The sequence below is a fragment of the Leptopilina heterotoma genome, unplaced genomic scaffold, assembly GCF_015476425.1.
Source record: "Leptopilina heterotoma isolate Lh14 unplaced genomic scaffold, ASM1547642v1 Lhet_32, whole genome shotgun sequence".
Classification (NCBI taxonomy): domain Eukaryota; kingdom Metazoa; phylum Arthropoda; class Insecta; order Hymenoptera; family Figitidae; genus Leptopilina; species Leptopilina heterotoma.
Window position 1 is genome coordinate 1,229,397 of NW_025111017.1, and position 20,943 is coordinate 1,250,339.

Consider the following 20,943-nt stretch of genomic DNA (forward strand, 5'->3'; position numbering starts at 1 on the left):
ATATAGGTCTACAAATAAAAGTCCAAAATTTCGAAAATTCATAACTCGAAAATTTGGACAATTAAACAAAAATAAAAAAATACGTATCTGTTTTTTTTTCGATACAGAATAGAAAAAAAATATTTTTGGCCGATTTTAAGAGGTCGACTTAAATCTCACGTGGAATTGCCCATATGTATATTCATTAAAGCGAAAACTACTATAAACATAACATAAATTTTTCCAGCTAAGGTCCCTTTCACCGTGGAGATTTTACTTAAAATTCGAAACTTTTTAAACTGGCTAATTTTTGCTTAACCTTTAGTACTATGGGAGAGCACTTTACCCATGAAGTATTAAGAGATTGGATTTCAATAAAACTTTCTATATAGGGGTTTTCAGGGACGCTTTGAACATTTCGAATATGATGTCCGTTTTTGAAAATTCAAAATGCCGGATTCAATATGACGGTTGAAATTTTAAAATGATACTCGGGGGTTTTCGGAGTCGCTGATTACGAATTTGATATCATTTTTTAAGGATTCAAAATGGCGGATCCAATATGGCGGAAGAATTTTGAAAAGTTTCACCATTTTACATGAAACTTGTTACACGGGGTTTTTCGAGATCGATGATAATTGCTTCCAATTGTGTGAAACTGTCTGTAAAATTCTGAATTATAGAAAATTTGGTGTATTTAATTATTCAGGGTTGCCACGCAATCTGGAAAACCTGGAAAACCTGGAAATGTCAGGGAATTTTTATAAACCTTGAAAAAACCTGGAAAAGTCAGGCAATTTTGATCGAAATCCTGGAAAATTGTTATTTTCTAAAGTTTATTCTTGAAATCTAATCTTACATAAATATTTCAAAATTAATTCAATTTTAAAAAAAGTTGCGTTTACAATTTACATAAGTACAGATGAATTTCAAAAGATTTTAATTTGAAATTTTGAATGAATTTAATTAGAAATCGTCTTAAAGAACGTCGATTTTTGAGAAATTTTAATTATTCCAATTCTTCTGAAATTAATTAAATTTTTTAATATATATTTTTAATTTAATCAATTAAAAATAATGGATTTATAGAAGAATTTTAATTTAGAACACTAAAAGAAAGTGAATTTTGAAGCAATTACAAATGATTGCAGAATTCCAACTATAACTATTTTCAAAAGTAGTAAAATTCTTCTGAGAAATTCAATTATTTCCAAAAATATGAATAAAATTCATGGCAAAATTTCAATTATTTTCAAAACTTTGATCAATTCAATGATTTTTAATAAATCTACTACTTTAATAAAATTTTCCAAAAGAATTTAATTATTTAAAAAAAATTTAATAAAATTTTTCGTTAACATTTCATTATTTTCATAAATAATAAAACTCATCGCCGACTTTCAATTATTTTTAATACAATTTTAATGGAATTCCTCGAAAAATGAAATTATTCTTAAAAATTTTATTAAAAATCCTCAAAGAAATTCAATTATTTTAAAAACTTTTGCTACAATTTATTTATTAGAATTTAAGTATTATTTTCTATAAAGTTTTAATTAAATTTATTCAAAAAATTAAATTATTTTCAAAAATTTTAATGAAATTCTTTGTAATAATTCAATTTTTTCAAAATAATTTTAATAAAATTCTTTGTTGAAATTTTAATAATTTCATAAATTTGTCAAAATTAAATTATTTTCAATGTCTACTATTTCAATAAAATTTCATAATAGAATTCAATTATTTAAAAAGACATTTTAATAAAATTCGTCTCAAGAATTCAGTTATTTTCAAAAATTAATATAATTCTACGCAGAAATTTAATTCTGTTCAATAATTTAAAAAAATTCTCGTCAAAATTTCAATAATCCTTATAAACTTGTCTCAAAAATTTAATTATTTTCTAAAATTTTCATAAAATTCTTGGCAAAATTTCAATCATTTTTAAAAACTCTTAAAAAATTCTTTGGAGAAATTCAATTATTTTTCATTAAAATTTTAATCAAATTTCCGAAAAATGAACTTATTCTTAAGAATTTGTCAAGAGAATTCAATTATTTAAAAATTTGTTTATAAAATTCTTTATGAAAATTCAATTTAAACAAACATTCAATATTATTCAATAAAATATTTATTTTTGTATTTAAATCATTGAATTCTCGTGGATTTTTCTAGTAAATATTGATTTAAAAATAAATTTCAATTAAAATTTTAGATTATTATTGAATGCTGAAAGCAATATAGCGTAAATTTTTAGAAATAATTGAATTTTGAAAAAGTTTCAAATTAAAATCTTGGAAAATTTGAACTTTTCATACTTTTAACTAACAATTCTGTAGAATTAATTTTTTTAAAAAAGTTTAGTTGAATTTTTCTTTAATTCTTCAAGTTTTTTTTCTAATATATATTTAATTGAAGAATGTCAGAATAATCGAAATTACGTAAAAATTAATATTGAAAAAAATTGAATATTTATACGAAGAATTTTGTGAATTTTAAAAATAATTGAATTATTTCGAAGAATGTTATTCAAATTTTTGAGAATAATTGAATTCCTGCGAATAATTTTATTATCTATAAAAATAATTAAATTCTTGATAAGATTTTTAAGGAAATTTAGTATTAATTTTTCTCAAAAAATTAAATGGAATTTTTTTTTAATTATTTGAAGTTTTTAATTTCTAATTTTTTTCATTAAAGAATGTCAGAATAATCGAATAATTTTAGTTAAATTTGAATTGTAAACAAACGGATTTAAAAATTCCCAAAGAAGAACTTTTTCAAAAATTAAAAAAAAATTGAGTTCAAGAACAATTTTAGTTAAAAATTCTAGAAATGAAGAATTGAATTGAAATGAAAATAATTTTGAAGAAATTACAGTAACAATATTTTTATAATATAAAATAATGATAGTATCAAGTTTTAATGATTATAAAACATGAAGAAAGCGATTACTCCGATCGATATCTTCATGTTTTATAATAATATTATTATATTTTATTAAATTTAAGATTTTTGAAAATCTTAATTTCTGTAAAAAAATAATAATGATTAAAAATTCATTTAAAAACGAAGTTATTGATGTTTTCGAGTAATTTTAAAATTAAAGAAATTCGTAAATAAATGTTATAGAACAGGAAAAAAGTCGTTTTGTCTGAAAATCAGGGAGTTTGGTAAAATTAAAAATTAAAATTAAAATTTGGTAAAATATAAATGTAGTTTTAAAAACCTGGAAAACCTGGAAGAGTCAGGGAATTTGAAATGAGGAAAAGCGTGGTAACCCTGTTATTATTCATAAAATTGTACTTTATATGAGTAATAATGAAATTATTAAAGTAAATGCTAACGATTCTCATAATTAGAGTATCTGATGTGAGCTAGAAAATCTATTGTTTATGCCTGGAAATTGTGGGCATGTAACTTTATCTATCGAATATTGTTTTCAGGATCTTGGAAGTAAATGGAAAGCTTGTTGTGGGAGCTGGAAGAAGCGACTTGGCCAGATTACTAGCTGTTGCTCCGGACCTGGCGCAAATCGTTGTCCTACGAAAAGGCGAATCATTGACAGCTTTGCGTACCCTACGCTCCGATAACCTCAGACTCACTCATAGAATCGGTTATCTGGAGGAGCAGGTTAGAGATCTTCTTGTTCCAACAAGAACTGAAGTGTCTGTAGAGCCCGCAGTAACTCAACAGAAAAATGTCCAGGTATAAAATTTTAATTAATTTCATTTCGTTTTATTTTAAAACAAAAATCTTCTATAATCATAGGTATTTCAAAAGGGCCCTCAAGTGACCACTTTGATTGCAAATGTTCCCGGTTTAAATATGCGAAGTCCTGCAGAGGGCCGTCAAAGTCTCTCTATAGGAAAATGTAAACAAAGCGAAAATTTAAAACGTTGGACGGAGTCGCGAAATTCTAAGGAATTAGATTTTTCATCTGACGGAGCAACGAATGGACATCAAAAGCTAAGAAATAAACATAAATCACCAACTGCACCACTCACCAGATCAACTGCAAATTTGGTCTTCAAACAATCTCAAATACAACTTCATTCTCCTCGTAGAAAAACACGAGTTGAATCAGCAATGGAGCAGCTGCAAAAAAATCGTAAAACTAATTATCAATCTCTTGAATTCGATTCGGAACCAACATATTATCGTCTGCAGGTAATATTCTTCAAAAATTTAATATTTATTTTTCCCCAAAAAAATAGAAAGGAATATAACTAACATTCTCTTCTATAGGATTCTCAGTCACGTTATTCAGATAATTTTGAAGTTCTGAATATTTTTTCCCAGGAAACAATGAAAACGCGTCCAGCTCCACCAAAGAAGCCATTGAGATTATCACTGCATAGAGCGACCAGTCTTCAATCTGTTGAAAGTGCACCGCCATCTGGCACACATGAAATTCTTAGAAAACCGACAAAAAGAAATTATCGTGGCGACCCACCAACTGAAAGGGGCTCGCGATCTGAAATTAACGGTGAACTATTTCAAGGGGAATGCAATTTGAATTCAAGTGTCCCTCAACCACCTCTGAGAACACCATCTAGAGCAGAATCTTGCCAAAGCGCTTTAAGATGGCCGTCGCCTAAACCTAGAGGCCAACTTTCTTCCATGCCAGTAGAAAAATGGTGCTGATGAATGACGAGAAATTAATATTTTAATATTTAATTGAAAATGAAACTATAGTTATTGTTAGGTTAACGTTGATCAACTTACCCTAATTATTTATATACGCAGGCTTCGTACTCATCTACTAAAACCTCATTTTTACCCCAGTTCATACATAGTGTTTCTTATGAATTTTTTCATCCTCTTTCAGAATCTACAAGAAATTTTAACTTTTGGCTTAAGGATTAAAAGTTATAATTGTTTAAACAAAAAAACACAAACCCAGATAACAAAATGTCCGCTAATAGGGTGCGTATTTGCCGGACCTTGGGCCGATTAATCGGACCGAAATGCCGGCACATAAGCAGCTGAATGTGCGCGCCATAGCTAGCGATATTGCCAGCCCGTCAGTCTGGCACAGTCGTGCCAGAAATGGTCCGGCACGAACGTGCCTGCTATTTGTAAACCGATAAAATTATATTTTTATTAATTTTAATTATTATTTTATTAATTATAAGGAATTAATTAACTACATAACTAACATTTTTCATAATTTTCTTTTTCAATATTTTTAATTTTCATTAAAATTAATATATTGAAAATCATTGAATTCTTGCAAAAAATTTGAGAATAATTGAATTCCTTCAAAAAATCTCTTTAATTTATTGAATATAATCGATTTTCTTAATAATTTTCATAAATAATTTTACTATTAAACTTTTATTAAAAATTATTCATTGAAAATTAAATTCTTTTATAAAATTCTATTAAAATTTTTCTATTAATTAAATTTTTTTGAAGTATATCTATATATTCTTTTATAAAAAAATGTAATTTTTCTAAAATAATTTAAAATGAAAATTTTCAAATAATTGAATTAAACAAAAAATTCTTTTCAGCTTTTTAAAATTGTCAATGAATTTTATTAAAAATTTAAAAAGGTTGAATTGTTTCAAAGGATTTATTGAAATTTTAAAAACAAATTCTACTTTTTTCGAAAAATATTATAAAAGTTTTTAAAAAACTTGAATTCTTTCAAGAAATTTCATTAAAAAGTATTGCGAACTTTTGCAAACAATTTTATTATTTATAGAAATAATTGAAATTTATTAAAATTTGAGAAAAAAATTTGATTATTTCGAAAAATTTTATTAAGGAGGAATGGTATAGAAATTCAAAACATTCAGAATCTTTTGATATTTTGGGAAATGATTTGCTTTTATATAATAAAGTTACCCACCAAATTTCAGAATTTTTCACTAAATAGTTTACAAGTTAAAAATTATTTAATTTAACATTACCTCTTATGGGGAAAGTACGAATTTGCATGTTTATCATTAAAAATTTAATACTTAAAACATTCAGATTTTTTTGCAAAAATTGTATCTTGAAGGTCAAGATTTAAGCTTTATTAATCACGAAGGTTCTTTTTTATTCACTAATTAGTTTAAAAGTAATTAATTAGTTTCTGGAAGAAAACTAATTTTATGACAGACAAACAGAGAAAACGTGGCAACACTGTATATAAAGTCTCACATGTGACAGCTGTTTAGTGGTACATAGAACCAAGAGATGGCGCCAAAGGTACCAAAAATGACAAATTTTCATTATTTTTAACTACACAAATGCAAATCATAACACTTGACACTGTTACCAACGATCAAAAAACAAACTATTTGCATTGCGAGGTTGTCACGATTAAACGCTCATTACAAATTGTTATTTGACAATGTTTATAATTAATAACATTAATATTACAGCATAATAAGACACATATATACGTAATAATAGCATTTTTTCAAAGTTTGCAATGGAATACTCGATAAATCCGAAAATAATTTTTAAAGAATTTCAGTAACTTTTATTTTCTTAGGTTTTAAATTCGTACAGACAGTAACAAAAATTATTTTCTGCTTTTATAAAAAAAATTAATTTCATTTTTTTTTGTTATCTTTTCCTTATTTAATATATACTTTTTAATATTCATTGATGTCTACTTTTATGATTTCAATAAGAAAAACTGCTGTATGTAGCTTAAATAACAAAATTACAAATTCCCCTAAGTGTCACAAACTTTTGGCCCGATTAGGTATACCATTCCTCCTTAAAACGCAAAATAATTAATTTTTCTTTTTCAATATTTTTAATTTTAAAATTAATGTATTGAAAATCATTGAATTCTTGCAAAAAAATTTAGAATAATTGAATTCCTTCAAAGAATTTTATTATTTATGAAAATAATTAAATTCTCGCTAAGAATTATTAAAAAATATTTCAAAACCCTAATTAAATTTTTTTTAAGAATTATTTTCAATTTTTTTTTAAATAATTCAATTCCTGTGAAAACATTAACTAATTTTTATAAATAATTGAATTCCTGAGAAGAATTTTACAGATTTTAGAAAAATAATTGAATTTCTGTGAAGAATTTTTATGATTTAAGCAAATATTTGAATTCCTACGAATAATTTTACTAATTTTAGAAAATAATCAAAGTCTTTCGAAAAATTGGAATAATTTTTTATTTTTGAAATTAATTGAATTTCTGTGAAGATTTTACTAATTTTTTTTATTTAAGAATTCAATTACATTTTCACAAATATAATAAATTTCCTGGAAAGAATGCAATTATTTTCAACAATTAATAAAGTTCCTCACAAAAATGCAATTATTTTCTAAAATTAATAAAATTCTTCACAGGAGTTCAATTATTTTCAAATATTAATAAAATTCTTTAAAGAAATAATTATTGATTTGTGTTTCTCCTTAATAATAGAATATTGTCCATAAATAATAGATTTCTTCAGAGTTATTCAATTATTTTCAAAATTCAATTTGAAAATAAAATTTCTTCAGAACAATTTTATTATTTACAAAAATAATTTAATTTAGCAATTAATTTAACTGCAACACTTAAAAATAATGGAATTGCTTCCAAGGACTTATTAAAATTTTAGAAAATAATTTAATTCTATCGAAAAATTTTTTAAAAATTAAAAAAAATGAATTCTTTCGTGAAATTTTATTAAAATCAAATTCATTTTATTGAAAATTATTGGTAATTTTTGCGCAAAATTTTATTATTTCTAAAAATAAGTGAATTTAATTTTTGAAATATTTTATTTATAAAAATAATTTAATTCATACAAAGAATAATATTGTTCTTTATGAAAATAATTGAATTTTTGCGCAAAATTTTATTATTTCTAAAAATAAGTGAATTTAATTTTTGAAATATTTTATTTATAAAAATAATTTAATTCATACAAAGAATAATATTGTTCTTTATGAAAATAATTGAATTTTTGCGGAAAGAATTTTATTGAAAATTTGGGAATTAATAAACAAGAATAATTGATTAGTAAATTAGTTAAAAATTTAATTTTTTGAAAGTTTGAATCTGAAACTTTTCAAAAATTCATATGTGAAAATAAAATGTTTTGTAATTTGCATAATAATAAATTCAACAAAATATTTCGCGCGTACCATTTACTAGTACATATATTAATTATAAGGATTCAATTTTTATAAAAAAAATATTTTTATTATTCGTAATAATACAAAATTATTATTATTATTATTTTAATAATCTATAATAATTTTTTATATTATATAATTTTATATATTATATATAAATATAACTTTTTAAGAAGAATGACATTCATTTTTTTAATTAATATATTATACGAGAGCAGATAATATAATAATTCAACATTAATTCAAAAGGAACAATGTAACTATTAATTCTGTTAATAATTATTTTAAGTTATAATAATTAAAATATATTAAATGTAATTACTAAATAACAAAAAAAATAATTAATAAATAGGAAATTATAGAGTGTTGAAAACATTCCGGCATATTGCAGGCACACTTGGTCTTGAAAATAATGAACGGCAAGAACAGTGCGTAATAGCCGGCACGCGGTCCGCCGCCCATCGTGCCTGTGACGTGCCAGGCACGTTTGTTATCTGGGAAAATTTCTTGGTTCTTGTTTCATTGAAACTATATATTTTTGATTGGAAATCACTTCAGGAAACATTTGGAATGACAAAATATCGCGTTCAAAATGTATGACCTTTCACAAAGGCATGAGAAGTTTTTATTTTTTCGAAATTCAAAATGGCGGCCTAAATATCTAAAATTTTGAATATCCAGAAAAACAAATTACAAACACATTTTCTTATCACAATAAATGACTAAAATTAAAATAAAACTGACATCTATGATAAAACAAAAGTACATTTTAACAACAATTGAGTATAAAAAATCGTTTTTTTCTTTTAATATCTAGGAATTTGAATTTCATCTGACAATATTTTTATTTTATAAAATTCACCTTCACTTATTGTAAATAAATAATTTGTTTACAAGAATTGTTTATAACTTTAGTGAAAAATTTTAAGAATTAAAGTTTAGTTTAAAGTTATAGAGTTAAAACAAAACGATATAGAAAAAGGATATTAAAAGAAAAAACTATTTTTTTATACTCAATTGCTGTTAAAATGTACTTTATTTACAATAATTGTTTGCTTATAACTTTACCAGGGCTCGGATCGTCTTTAAGACTCAAAAAAAGTCGCTTTAGTCGCATAAATTTACAACAAAAGTCACGAAAAGTCGCATAAAATTTCCGAAAAAGTCGAAAAAAGTCGCATGAAATCATAGAAAAAATCAAAAAAACGACAAAAAGAAAACACAAAATTGTAAAAAAAATCACATTTTTTGACAACAGATACATTAATATCAAACAATCCGGAATAAAATTTTTAAAAATTTAATAAAATTCATAGCAAAATTTTAATTATGTATTATTAACATTTTTTTAAAAATTCTCTTTAAAATGTCAATTATTTTTATAAATAATAAAATTCTTCTACGAAATTCAATTATTTTCAAAAGTAATAAAATTCTTCGCAGAAATTCAATTATATTCAAAATTTTATAAATAATAAAATTCATCATAAAAAATTAATTATTTTCAAAAGTTCTGATAGAATTCTTTGCAAAATTCAATTATCTTAAAAAGTCAAAAAATTCTTTACAGAAATACAATTATTTTCAAAAATTTTTTTTTAAATTCTCCTCAAAATTTCAATTATGTTTATAAATATCAAAATTCTTCTGCAAAATTCAATTTCTTTTAAACATTTTAAAAAAAAATCTGTTCAAAATTTTAATTATCTTTGTGAATAATAAAATTCTTCTCTGAAATTCAATTATTTGCAAAGAATTTTAATAAAATTCATCCTAGAAATTCAATTATTTTCAAAAGTAATAAAATTCTTGGCAGAAATTAAATTATTTTCAAAATTTCGATTATTTTTATAAATATCAAAATTCAATTACTTTTAAACATTTTTAATACAATCTGTTCAAAATTTCAATTATCTTTGAGAGTAATAAAATTCTTCTCTGAAATTCAATTATTTGCAAAAATTTTAAATAATATTCTTATTAAAAGTTAAATAATCTTTATAAATAATAAAATTCATTCTAGAAATTCAATTATGTTCAAAAGTAATAAAATTCATCCTAGAAATTCAATTATTTTTACTTTTTTTTAAATTCCTCATCAAAATTTTATTTATCTTCATAAATAATAAAATTCATTATGGAAATTTATTTATTTTCAAAAGTTCTGATAAAATTCTTTGCAAAATTCAATTATCTTCAAAAAGTAAGAAATTTCTTAGCAGAAATTAAATTATTTTCCAATTTTTTTTAAATTCTCCTCAAAATTTTAATTTTAATTATTTAAAAAAAAGATTTTATTCAAATTGTATTAAAAATAATTGAATTTTTCCAAAGAATTTTATACCTTATGAAAATAATTGAATTCTTGCAACGAATTTTATTGAATTTTTTTTAAATTTTTAATTTTAAAATTTTTTTTTATTCGGCAAATTTTATTGAAACAGTTTTTTAGAAAAAATAATTAAATTTTGAATAATTTTCGAAATTAATTAAATTTTTACGAAGAATTGTATTAAAATATTTGGAAAATAAAATTGAATTGTTTGGAAGAGTTGGATTAAAAATTTTTGAAAATAATTAAATTCTTTCAAGAAATTTAATAAAAAATTTTTGAATCAATTATTAAATTCCAATAAAAAAAAATGTTGTACAAATTGAATTACTTTAAAGAGTTTTTAATAAAATTCTTCAAAGGAGTTAAATTATTTTTTAAAAATTTGATACAATTTATTTATTGGAATTTAATAATTATATTCAATACATTTTCAATTAAATTTCTTGAAAGAATTTAATTATTTTCAAAAATTTTTAATATCAATTCTTCCTAACAATTCAATTATTTTCAAAAAGGTTTAATAAAATTTCTTCGGAAAAATTTAATTAATTTCGAAAATTATTCAAAATTTCAATTATTTTTAATGTACAATTTGAATAAAATTTATTGATGAAACTTTAATTATTTTTAAGAGTCCAATTATGTATTTTCAGTACAATTTTAACTAAATTTCTTGTAAGAACTGAAATTTTCTTCGAAACAATTGAATTTGAATTTTTACAAATTTTAGTTTTTTTTAATTATTTTTAATGTAGGTACCTATTATTTTCATAAATAATAAAAATTTAACATAAATTCAATTATTTAATTAACTTAATTTAATTTCAATTATTTTTAATTCAATTTTAAACAAATTCTTCGAAAAATGCAATTATTCTTGAAAATTTTTCGAAAAAATGCAATTATTTAAAAAAAATTTGCTAAACTCTTTATAAGAATTAAATTTTAAGAAATATTCAAATATTCAATAAATTGTTTATTTTCGTATTTAAATAATTAAAATGTCGTAGAACTTCCTAATAAGAATTGTTTTAAAATTAATTTCATTTAAAATTTTAGATAAATATAAATAATAATGATTAATAATAATAAATAATAGATAGATAAATAAATACAAAAATAGTCATAATTAAATATTAAGAAGCGTTACAGTGTGAATGTTTAGAAATAATTGAATTTCAAAAGATTTCTTAATTGAAATCTTTGAAAATTTTAATTGTTGTAAAACTGTACCTAGGTAATATTCAAATTTTTATTTAAATGTTATTTATTATTTATCAATATTTATTCAATATTATTTATTTTTTTATTTTGAAATAAAATAATTAAAGTTTTGGAGAATTTTATTAAAAAATTTCAACAAAAAAGTGCCTGAATTTTGGAAGAATTACAGTTGTTCGTTTTAGAAATATTTCAAAAAGGCTTCACATTGAAATCATTAAAAATATTTAAATTCCTATGGAAAGATTAATAGGTATTTAAATATTTATTTTAAAAAAAAATTATTCCATTTTTTAAATTTAATTATCGAGTACGAAGCCTCCCTGATAGTATCCGGATATTCCTGGAACATCCATACTTTTACTAAACGTTAAGAAGCTATTAGTGTGCATTGTAATTTGTGATGACTGTACATTTGTAATTATTTTTTCTGATTGGAAATTATTTTCTCCTACTTTTAATTTTGAGTGCTAGACATTAAAAGTAATGTCTTCAAGAGAATAAAATTCAAGTTAATATAGTTTAGAAAATAAATAATTTCTTGCAATAATGAAATAAAAATAGACTGATAATTTTGACCGGTACTGAAATGCTTTTTAATTCGACTATTTGAGGTCGGTACACTTGAAAAATTTTGCCCCGTGATTGCCAATTTGAATATTTATTAATTATAAAATTAGTAATTTAGAAAAAAAATATTAAACATTCTATAAGTGGATTCATAATAATATTTCTGTAAAGATACGCAGAAAAATTTTGAAATCGAAAACAAGTCTTTAAGTGATGATTTTAGTCTATTTGTAAAAATATAAACGAAAGTAAAATATGTAAGTAGAATAAGTGATCTCAGAAAACTGTAATTATCTTTATAATGTTTAACGATGTGTAATAATTATTAGGATATTTAAAAAATTATGTATTTTAATTTCGTAAAACTTTTTTAATTATTTAAAAAGATATTTTTTTTATTCTGTATATAAATACCTAGTATTTAAAAGTTATCTCTAATAAGAATCATGGATTCTTAAAAATGAAACTGAATAATAATTAAAGAATCAAATATAAAAATAATGAAACATTAATAAAATGGACATTAGAAAAATCTAATTGTTGTTTAGTCTAATTTAAACATTGCAATAAATTATTTATTAATGTAAATATTAGCACAAATGAAAGTATGTTAAAATTTACAAATAAAATGTATAAAAGAATCCCAGAATAAATCTTTCATATTCTATCCTATTTTATATTTAAAAAAGTGTTTTTTTTTAGAAATTTTAGAGCACCATCTTACCAAGAAACAAAAATGTTAAAGTGTATTGTGTTGTCTTCTGCAGAAATTTGTAATTCAAAAACCAACTCTGACGAAATAATTGTTTTTATTAGAAAATTATAACAAATTTAATTACAAAAATATAAATAGATATTCTCAAAGAATTCACGTCTTTAGTGATCTACGACACAGACGACCTAAAAGACTATTCATTTGCAGAAGACTGCTTATCCCATCTACAATTCCTAAATGCGTTTCACCAATTTCCTAAAAAAATGTTACTTTTAAATTTATGTAATGAATGTAATGAATGTAATGAATGTAATGAATTTCATTTAAATCTAAAATTGTGTAAATTAGTAGAACATCATACCTTAATAAAATCTAATTTCAAAGGTTCATCAATGTCAAGATTCTTAGCAACTCTAAATACATTGCTTATAATATCTTCTGCCGAATATCCCATTTTCCATAATTGATCCATTCCCTGTTATCAATATTTAAAAATTAAATTCTTATTAGAAATAAAATTAGCTCTATCAATAAAAAGAATAAAAAGTACGAACTTTATATGCATTGGAGATGTCTCCTTTTGTACAGAGTTCGAGCATTCCCTTAACCAAAACTGGATGCGGTTCATCGCATACTTTGAAAACATTTTCACAGTTAACGTGGCCAAAGCCATTAAAAGTAGATTGTAAATTATTGAGTGCTTGTCTCATATCACCTTGAGCAGTAAAAATTATGGCTTCCAAACCATCATCAGTGTGTGATATCTATAAAAATAGTATTTCCCATTGAATTTCTATTTATAAAATGTTATAAATTATAAATTATGGATTATGCATTTAGTAGAAATTGAACTCACATTCTCTTTATTGCATACTTGGATGACTTTTGCTAAAACTTGTGCATCTGTTAATTTTCCATATCGCAGCATAGCACATCTTGACTGAATGGGTTCAATAATTTTTTCACTATTGTTGCAAGCTAAGGCAAATCTCGTAGTATGCGAATAAATTTCCATTGTTCTGCGTAAAGCTTGTTGTGCACCATCAGTCATACTGTCGGCTTCATCCAGAATAATTATTTTATGCTTTCCTTTAGCAAGATTCACCTTTAATGGAAGTGAATTCATTAGGGCCAGGTTCCTCAAAACAACGTGTTTTTTTCAAACAAATTTTATTCATAATATTAAAAATATTTACAGGGCTCGGATCGACTTTAAGACTCAAAAAAAAGTCGCTTTAGTCGCATAAATTCACAACAAAAGTCACGAAAAGTCGCATAAAATTTGCAAAAAAGTCGAAAAAAAGTCGCATGGAATTTTAGAAAAAACGACAAAAAGGAAACACGAAATTGTCAAAATTGTAAAAAAATCACATTTCTCGACAACACATACTTTAATATCAAACAATTCGGAATAAAATTTAATAAAATTTAATAAAACTCCAAGCAAAATTTTAATTAGGTATTTTTAACATTTTTTTAAAAATTCTCTTTAAAATGTAAAATATTTTTATAAATAATAAAATTCTTCTCCTAAATTCAATTATTTAAAAAAAAATTTAATAAAATTCTTGTCAAAATTTCAATTATCTTTAAAAATAATAAAATCCTTCTCTAAAATTCAATTATTTTCATAAGTAATAAAATTCTTCGCAGAAATTCAATTATAGTCAAAAATTTTTTTTAAATTCTCGTCAAAATTTTATAAATAATAAAATTCATTATGGAAATTTAATTATTTTCAAAAGTTCTGATAAAATTCTAATACAAAATTCAATTACCTTCAAAAGTACGAAAATTCTTCGCTGAAATTCAATTATTTTCAAAAAATTATTTTAAATTCTCCTCACAATATCAATTATTAAATTCAGGGTGTCTAGTATTTTCGTTCAACAAAATTCCCGGTTATGTCCAAATTTTTTCCCGGTTTTCTTTTCTCACCAAATTTAAATGTAAATTTGATTTCGAAAATAAATAAATCTTTAAATTTTTTTAATTTTTCAAAAATAATCTTGTCTTTTTATAATTATAATTGAAAATTTGATTTTTTAATTTTATTAAAATTATATTGATAATAATTGAATTTCTGCAAAAAAATTTTACTATTTATAAAAACAATTGAATCCTTCCAAAGAATGCTATTATTTATGAAAATAATTTAATTCTTGTGAAGAATTTTATTAAAATTTTTAAAAATAATAATCATTAATAATTAATTATTTACTTAATAAGTAATAAACATTTAATCAGAAATTTAAATTTATAAAAATTTAAGAGAAGTTTAATAATATTTTTAGAAGCAAAAAATTGATTTAAAACTGTAAGAGGGACTTTAAGTTTTAAAAATTAAATTATAATTACGGTCACTAACTTCCCTTGATTATTTTCGAAAAATTTAAATAAAATTCTTTAAAAGAATTCAATTATTTTTCAAAAAATGTAAACAAATTTCAATTATTTAAAAAAATTTCAATTATTTGTTTAGAAAAATTCAATTATCTTGAAACAATAGAATTAAAAAATTACAACAATCTTATTTTTCAGAATTAAAAAAAAATTTGCGAAAGTTCAATTTTATTAAACAATTTTAAGTATGTATATTTTTTTAAATTAACTAATAAAGATTTTAATTATTAATCTTCGCAGTAAGAAACATGAATACATTAGAATTGAACTCTTTATAATATTCAATTATTAATCAATTATTAAATTAAAATACTTTGAAAATTCTATTTGTTAAAAAGTTTCTAATGAAATTCTTTAACAAATTTAATTACATATTTTCAGTCGAATTGATTTTTTACTATCAAATTAATTATTTTTAACTAACTTAAATTTAGAGAACAGTATAAATACCTATAAAAATTGATATAAAAAGTGATTTTTTAAAAACAAATTAAAATAATAAAACTTTTTTAATTTTGGTAAAAAAATTCCCGGTTTGGTATAAAATTCCCGGCTAATTCCCGGGTTTTCCCGGTCAAATAAAATTCCCGGTTAGTAGACACCCTGTAATTATCTTTGTAAATATCAAAATTATTCTGCAAAATTCAATTACTTTTAAACATTTTTAAAGAAATCTGTTCAAAATTTCAATTATTTTTATAAATAATAAAATTCTTCTCTGAAATTTAATTATTTGTAAAAATTATAATAAAATTCTTGTCAAAATTTCAATTATCTTTATAAATAATAAAATTCTTCTCCAAAATTCAATTATTTTCATAAGTAATAAAATTCTTCGCAGAAATTCAATTATATTCAAATTTTTTTTTCAAATTCAAATTTTTTCGATAAAATTCTTTACAAAATTCAATTATCTTGAAAAGTAAGAAAATTCTTTTGCAAAATTCAATTAATTTTAAATATTTTTAATAAAATCTGTTCAAGATTTCAATTATCTTCATAAATTATAAAATTTTTCTCTGAAATTTAATTATTTGTAAAACAGGGTGGCCGCAAGATTGACTTTATCAATTTCCCTGACATTTTACTGACATAACAACGAATTTCCCTGACAAAAATTTTTTTGTTTATAGCAAAAAACGTATTGCATGACCGTCTTAATTTCTTTAATTGCCCTGACAAAAAAATTTTTCCTGACATTTCCCTGACTTTACTGACATGTGACCACCCTGTAAAAATAATAATAAAATTCTTGTCGAAATTTCAATTATCTTTATAAATAAAAAGATTCATTCTAGAAATTATATTTTCAATTTTTTTTTTAAATTCCTCGTCAAAATTTTATTTATCTTCATAAATAATAAAATTCATCCTGGAAATTTTATTATTTTCAAAAGTTCTGATAAAATTCTTTGCAAAATTCAATTATCTTCAAAAGTAAGAAAATTCTTCGCAGAAATTCAATGGTTTTCGAAATTTTTTTAAAATTCTCCCCAAAATTTCAATTATCTTTGTAAATATCAAAATTAATCTGCAAAATTCAATTACTTACTAATGTTTTATAAATTTCTTCTCAATAATTCAATTATTTTCATAAAAAATAATTTAAAAAAAATTTTTTTTTAAAGTCTTATAATATAAAATAATGATTTTATCACTCGGTCATCTTTAATTGTAATAAAACATGAAGACATTTTCTAAAAATGTTAAAAGTTTCACTTTCTAATTGACAAATAGAATTTTTTTTTCATTAATTTTTAAAAAACTTTAAATTTTATTAAAGCAATTGTAATTAAGAAATAGAAATGATGCAAATTGTTTCCTTATGAAAATTGAGAATTTCCTACAAAAATATTAAGAAACGAGATAATTGTTGGAAATCAAAAATGTTTTACAATACGCGGGTTCACTTTCTAAACTTTTGTTCTGATCTGTTTATATATTCGTGTGAATATATTCTATCGTCTTTTATTTCTCAATCAGATCTTTTCTGTCTTTCATAAGCAGCACACAAATCGTGTATAACTTTTAATTAACTCGTTCTAATAAATACGTTTTACCAGTTTAATTCCTTTTAAATTAATTAATCATGACCTGCGATTTACTCTTGCTCATAATAATATGTTGTTTTTTTTCCCTAAAGAGAAGAATGATTTTTTGAAAAATATTGTTTACAAAAAAAGATTTCTGCCATTTACAATAAATTTAAGTCGAAAAGTAATTGAAAAATTTGAAAAAGTCGATTATTAGTCGTATTTTACTAAAAAAATCTCGAAAAAGTCGATTAGTCGCATTTTTTCACAAAAAAGTCGAAAAAGTCGCACAATCCGAGCCCAGTATTTATAAATGACCTACTTTTCGGTCGTGCGGACCTTCGGGACTAATTCTATATTGTTTCTAAGAGTATTTTCTAGCATTTTAGGGGAAAAAATGTAATTTTATCCTTTGTTAAAATGCTTGCTACACACTGGATAATTATCATATTTATTATCCAGGAAAGTGAAAAGATGTATTTATGAGAAGTTGAATATTATATTTATTGTAAAATTTGTCTATTTTTAAATTGAACTTAATAAATATGTTTCATAATGATATTTATGAAAATAAATATGTTTAATAAAAATTATTTTCTAAGCGATATATATTAAATAAGATGTCTAAATCTTTTGAATAATATTACATACCTTTTTTTGTGCGAACATTTTAATTTTATTTCTGACGACATCGATGCCCCTGTCATTTGAAGCATTTAATTCAAGAACAGCTTCCTTAAAAGCTGGACCCAACAAAATGCGCGCCAAGCAAAGAATTGTTGTAGTTTTTCCTACACCTGGTGGACCAGCAATTATTATGTTTGGAGCATTTCCATGTTGCGCAAAAACAGCTAATCTCGATACAGTGTCGTCATTTCCAACGATGTCGGAAAATACTTGCGGACGATATTTTTCGATCCTAATAAATAGAATTCTTGGTAAAAGTTTACAACTATGTGGCAACAACAAAATTTATCTAGGTAAAAGTTATTTTGGGGTAAATGTGAACAGAATATCTATTTTTCATCAAAAACGTATAAGTTTTTTTCTTTAAATGGTAGGTCTGACGGAATTCTTTTACATGGACTTTAGGGTGGTTCTTAATTGGGCGATGTTTCCAAATTTTTGGTCTCACACCAAAAAATTAATCAAGGTATAAAAGAAAAATTTTCCTGAAAGTTTGAAGCAAATCGAACAAAATTAACACGTGCCTCTAGTCGACTGAAATTTTACATAGGAATTACATGTAGTATTTCCTGAAAATAACTCAAAATTTTTTCAAGCTTATTCAAATTTTTTTAAAATTCCTAAACTTTGGGTTCTTCTAGTACATGATAAGAGGTGCAAATTTTAATTTTTGCAAATTTTTTCTAAAGTATTTGATTCATTTACCAGCTTGATGAATATGCCGCACAGTGGGGCAAAATAAAAAAACGGGGTTCAAAATAGTCAAGTAAAATAAAAGAACCTCAAATGTCCCAGTTCTGCTTATTCAGTTTTAAAAGTGAATTACTGTCATGCATAGCAAGAAACGCCAATGAATATTACAAATAAATAAATAAAAAATGCAAAAAATTTAACTTTGATTTGCTTTATAGGATATGTGCAGGTATTGAAATGGCGGTCTATAGTGATAATCTAGTAACTTTATTTTTTTACTTTGATAAAATAAGAAAACTTTTTTTGGGTAGAAATGGATAAGAAAGAATTTCAACATAGAAATTTCATTGATAGAAATTAAAAGATATAAAATGATAAAAAAAAATGTTTCTTTGGAATGGATTAAAAATGGTTGCAAAAATTCAATTCTTTTCAATAAAATTTTCCAAAAGAATTCAATTTTTGTTCTTAAATCGTTATAAAAATTTTCAAAAGAATTTAATTAATTTAAAAAATTTAAATAAATCCTTCGAAACAATTCAATTATTTTTATAAATAGTCAAATTCTTTTCAAAAATTAAATTAATTTAAAAAAAAATTATAATAAAATTTCATGAAATAATTAAATTTAAAAAAAAATATTTAAGAATATTTTTTTCGAAAAAATACAATTATTTTCTAAAGTTTTAATAAATCTTTACAAACAATTCAATTATTTTTAAAAGTAGTAAAAGTCATCGCAAAAATTTTATTATTTATTTTTCATAAATAATAAAATTCTTTTCAGGAATTAAATTATTATTTTTAATACAATTTCAATAAACTTCAATAATCAAATATTTAATTATAATTATTATCAACAAGATCATTTTTAAAAGTTGAAAAAAATTTTTTGTTTAATTCAATGATTTTCAAAATTTTCAAATAAAATTATTCAAAAAACTACAATATTTTCGAAAAAACTTAAAGAAATTCTTCGAAAGAAATTAATTACTTAGAAAAACTATAATAAAATTGTTTAAAAGAGAATTTTCTATCAATAATTTGAATAAAATTTTAATAGTAAAATTATTTATTTTCAAATATTAAAAAAATCGATTATATACTCAATGAATTAAGTAATTTTTTGAAAGAATTCCATTATTATAAAAAAACCTTTAATAGTGTCTATTCTTCGAAAGAATTTAATTCTTTTTTATATTTTAATAAAATTCCTTGAATGAATTAAATTATTTTAGAAAATTGTAATTAAATTTCTGAGAAGAATTTAATTATTCTCTAAAAAATTTTAATAAAATTCAATAAAATTGAATGTTTAATTTCAATTATTGAGAAACACGATTATTTTAAAACCTTGAATAAAATTGTACATAAAATTCAAGTATTTTTAAAATTTTCAATTAAAATTATTAAAGAAAATTTATTATTTAAAGAAATTTGAAAGAAATTCTTCAAAAGAATAAAATTATTTTCATCAATAATAAAATTCTTGGATAGAATTTAATTATTCTCAAATTTTGTGATAAAATTCTTTGCAAGAATTCAATATATTAATTTTAAAATTGAAAATATTTAAAAAGAAAAATTATTTAAAAAATGTTAGGATAAAAAATTGCAAACAATTAACTTCAAACTGCGAACAGACGAACAGATTACCGGAATTGTTTCTTATAAAATGTGTGACGTTCACTGTCATAAAACAAGATTTAAATTAACATTAATTATTCTTAATCAAAAACAATTCATATATTTTTCTGAATAATTGAAGATCGGAATTTGTTATTCAAAAGAAAATTAAGGTGAATTAAAAACAAATATCATAAATTTAATAACATAACATAACCTAAAAAAGATTCATTTGATAATGTTAACAAAGAAAAGAAAATTTTACGCACCACGGAGTAGTTGATTTATCTGATGAAATTAAAGTTTCTTTATTACTCTTGCTGGTTGATGGAGTGCTGTCTACTTCCATCGGTTCTTCAATATTATTTTCTCCAGTCATTTTAAAAGTTTTTAAAGTTATTTACATTCAATATGCACCTTGTGTTGAAAACAAAAAGCATCAGGCGGGAAGATTACGAATAAATATGTCGTGTGTAAGAGGGGAATCTCATCTTAAAAATAAACTTGGAAATGTAAAGGTATTCTCACAGCTCTAATACCTGCCTGTGCCAGGGATGGGTAAAAGTGTTTTTTTCGGAGTTTTC

At 22.4% G+C, this 20,943-nt stretch overlaps 2 protein-coding genes across 8 annotated transcripts in view; one reads left to right on the plus strand and one right to left on the minus strand.

Annotated features, from left to right (window-relative positions):
- LOC122504815 overlaps positions 1–4,733 on the plus strand; it is a 46,458-nt gene extending 41,725 nt beyond the window's left edge. For 6 of the 7 annotated variants that reach the window (XM_043616078.1, XM_043616077.1, XM_043616076.1 and 3 more), the window contains 3 exons: positions 3,426–3,687; positions 3,751–4,149; positions 4,228–4,733. In XM_043616078.1, coding sequence (XP_043472013.1) covers positions 3,426–3,687; positions 3,751–4,149; positions 4,228–4,626 — 1,060 coding nt within the window. In that variant the 3' untranslated portion in view covers positions 4,627–4,733. The remainder of the gene's footprint in view (positions 1–3,425; positions 3,688–3,750; positions 4,150–4,227) is intronic. The other variant, XM_043616081.1, reaches the window with a different exon arrangement.
- Positions 4,734–12,994: 8,261 nt separating this feature from the next.
- LOC122504808 (replication factor C subunit 2) lies at positions 12,995–20,826 on the minus strand. The gene is made up of 6 exons (XM_043616067.1): positions 20,629–20,826; positions 18,005–18,272; positions 13,774–14,022; positions 13,472–13,681; positions 13,279–13,392; positions 12,995–13,172 (listed from the first exon to the last, which is right to left on the minus strand). Exons 1-6 carry the CDS (start codon positions 20,736–20,738, stop codon positions 13,071–13,073), a joined length of 1,053 nt encoding a protein of 350 aa, XP_043472002.1. The 5' UTR covers positions 20,739–20,826; the 3' UTR covers positions 12,995–13,070.
- Positions 20,827–20,943: the final 117 nt, after the last annotated feature.

Excerpts from the sequence above, each read along its gene's own strand:
- LOC122504808 (XM_043616067.1), bottom strand. The coding sequence starts at position 20,738 with ATGACTGGAGAAAATAATATTGAAGAACCGATGGAAGTAGACAGCACT. Across the intron at positions 18,273-20,628 it reads GATAAATCAACTACTCCGTG|GATCGAAAAATATCGTCCGC; the intron begins GTGCGTAAAATT and ends TCTATTTATTAG. Across the intron at positions 13,173-13,278 it reads TGAAATTAGATTTTATTAAG|GAAATTGGTGAAACGCATTT; the intron begins GTATGATGTTCT and ends ACATTTTTTTAG.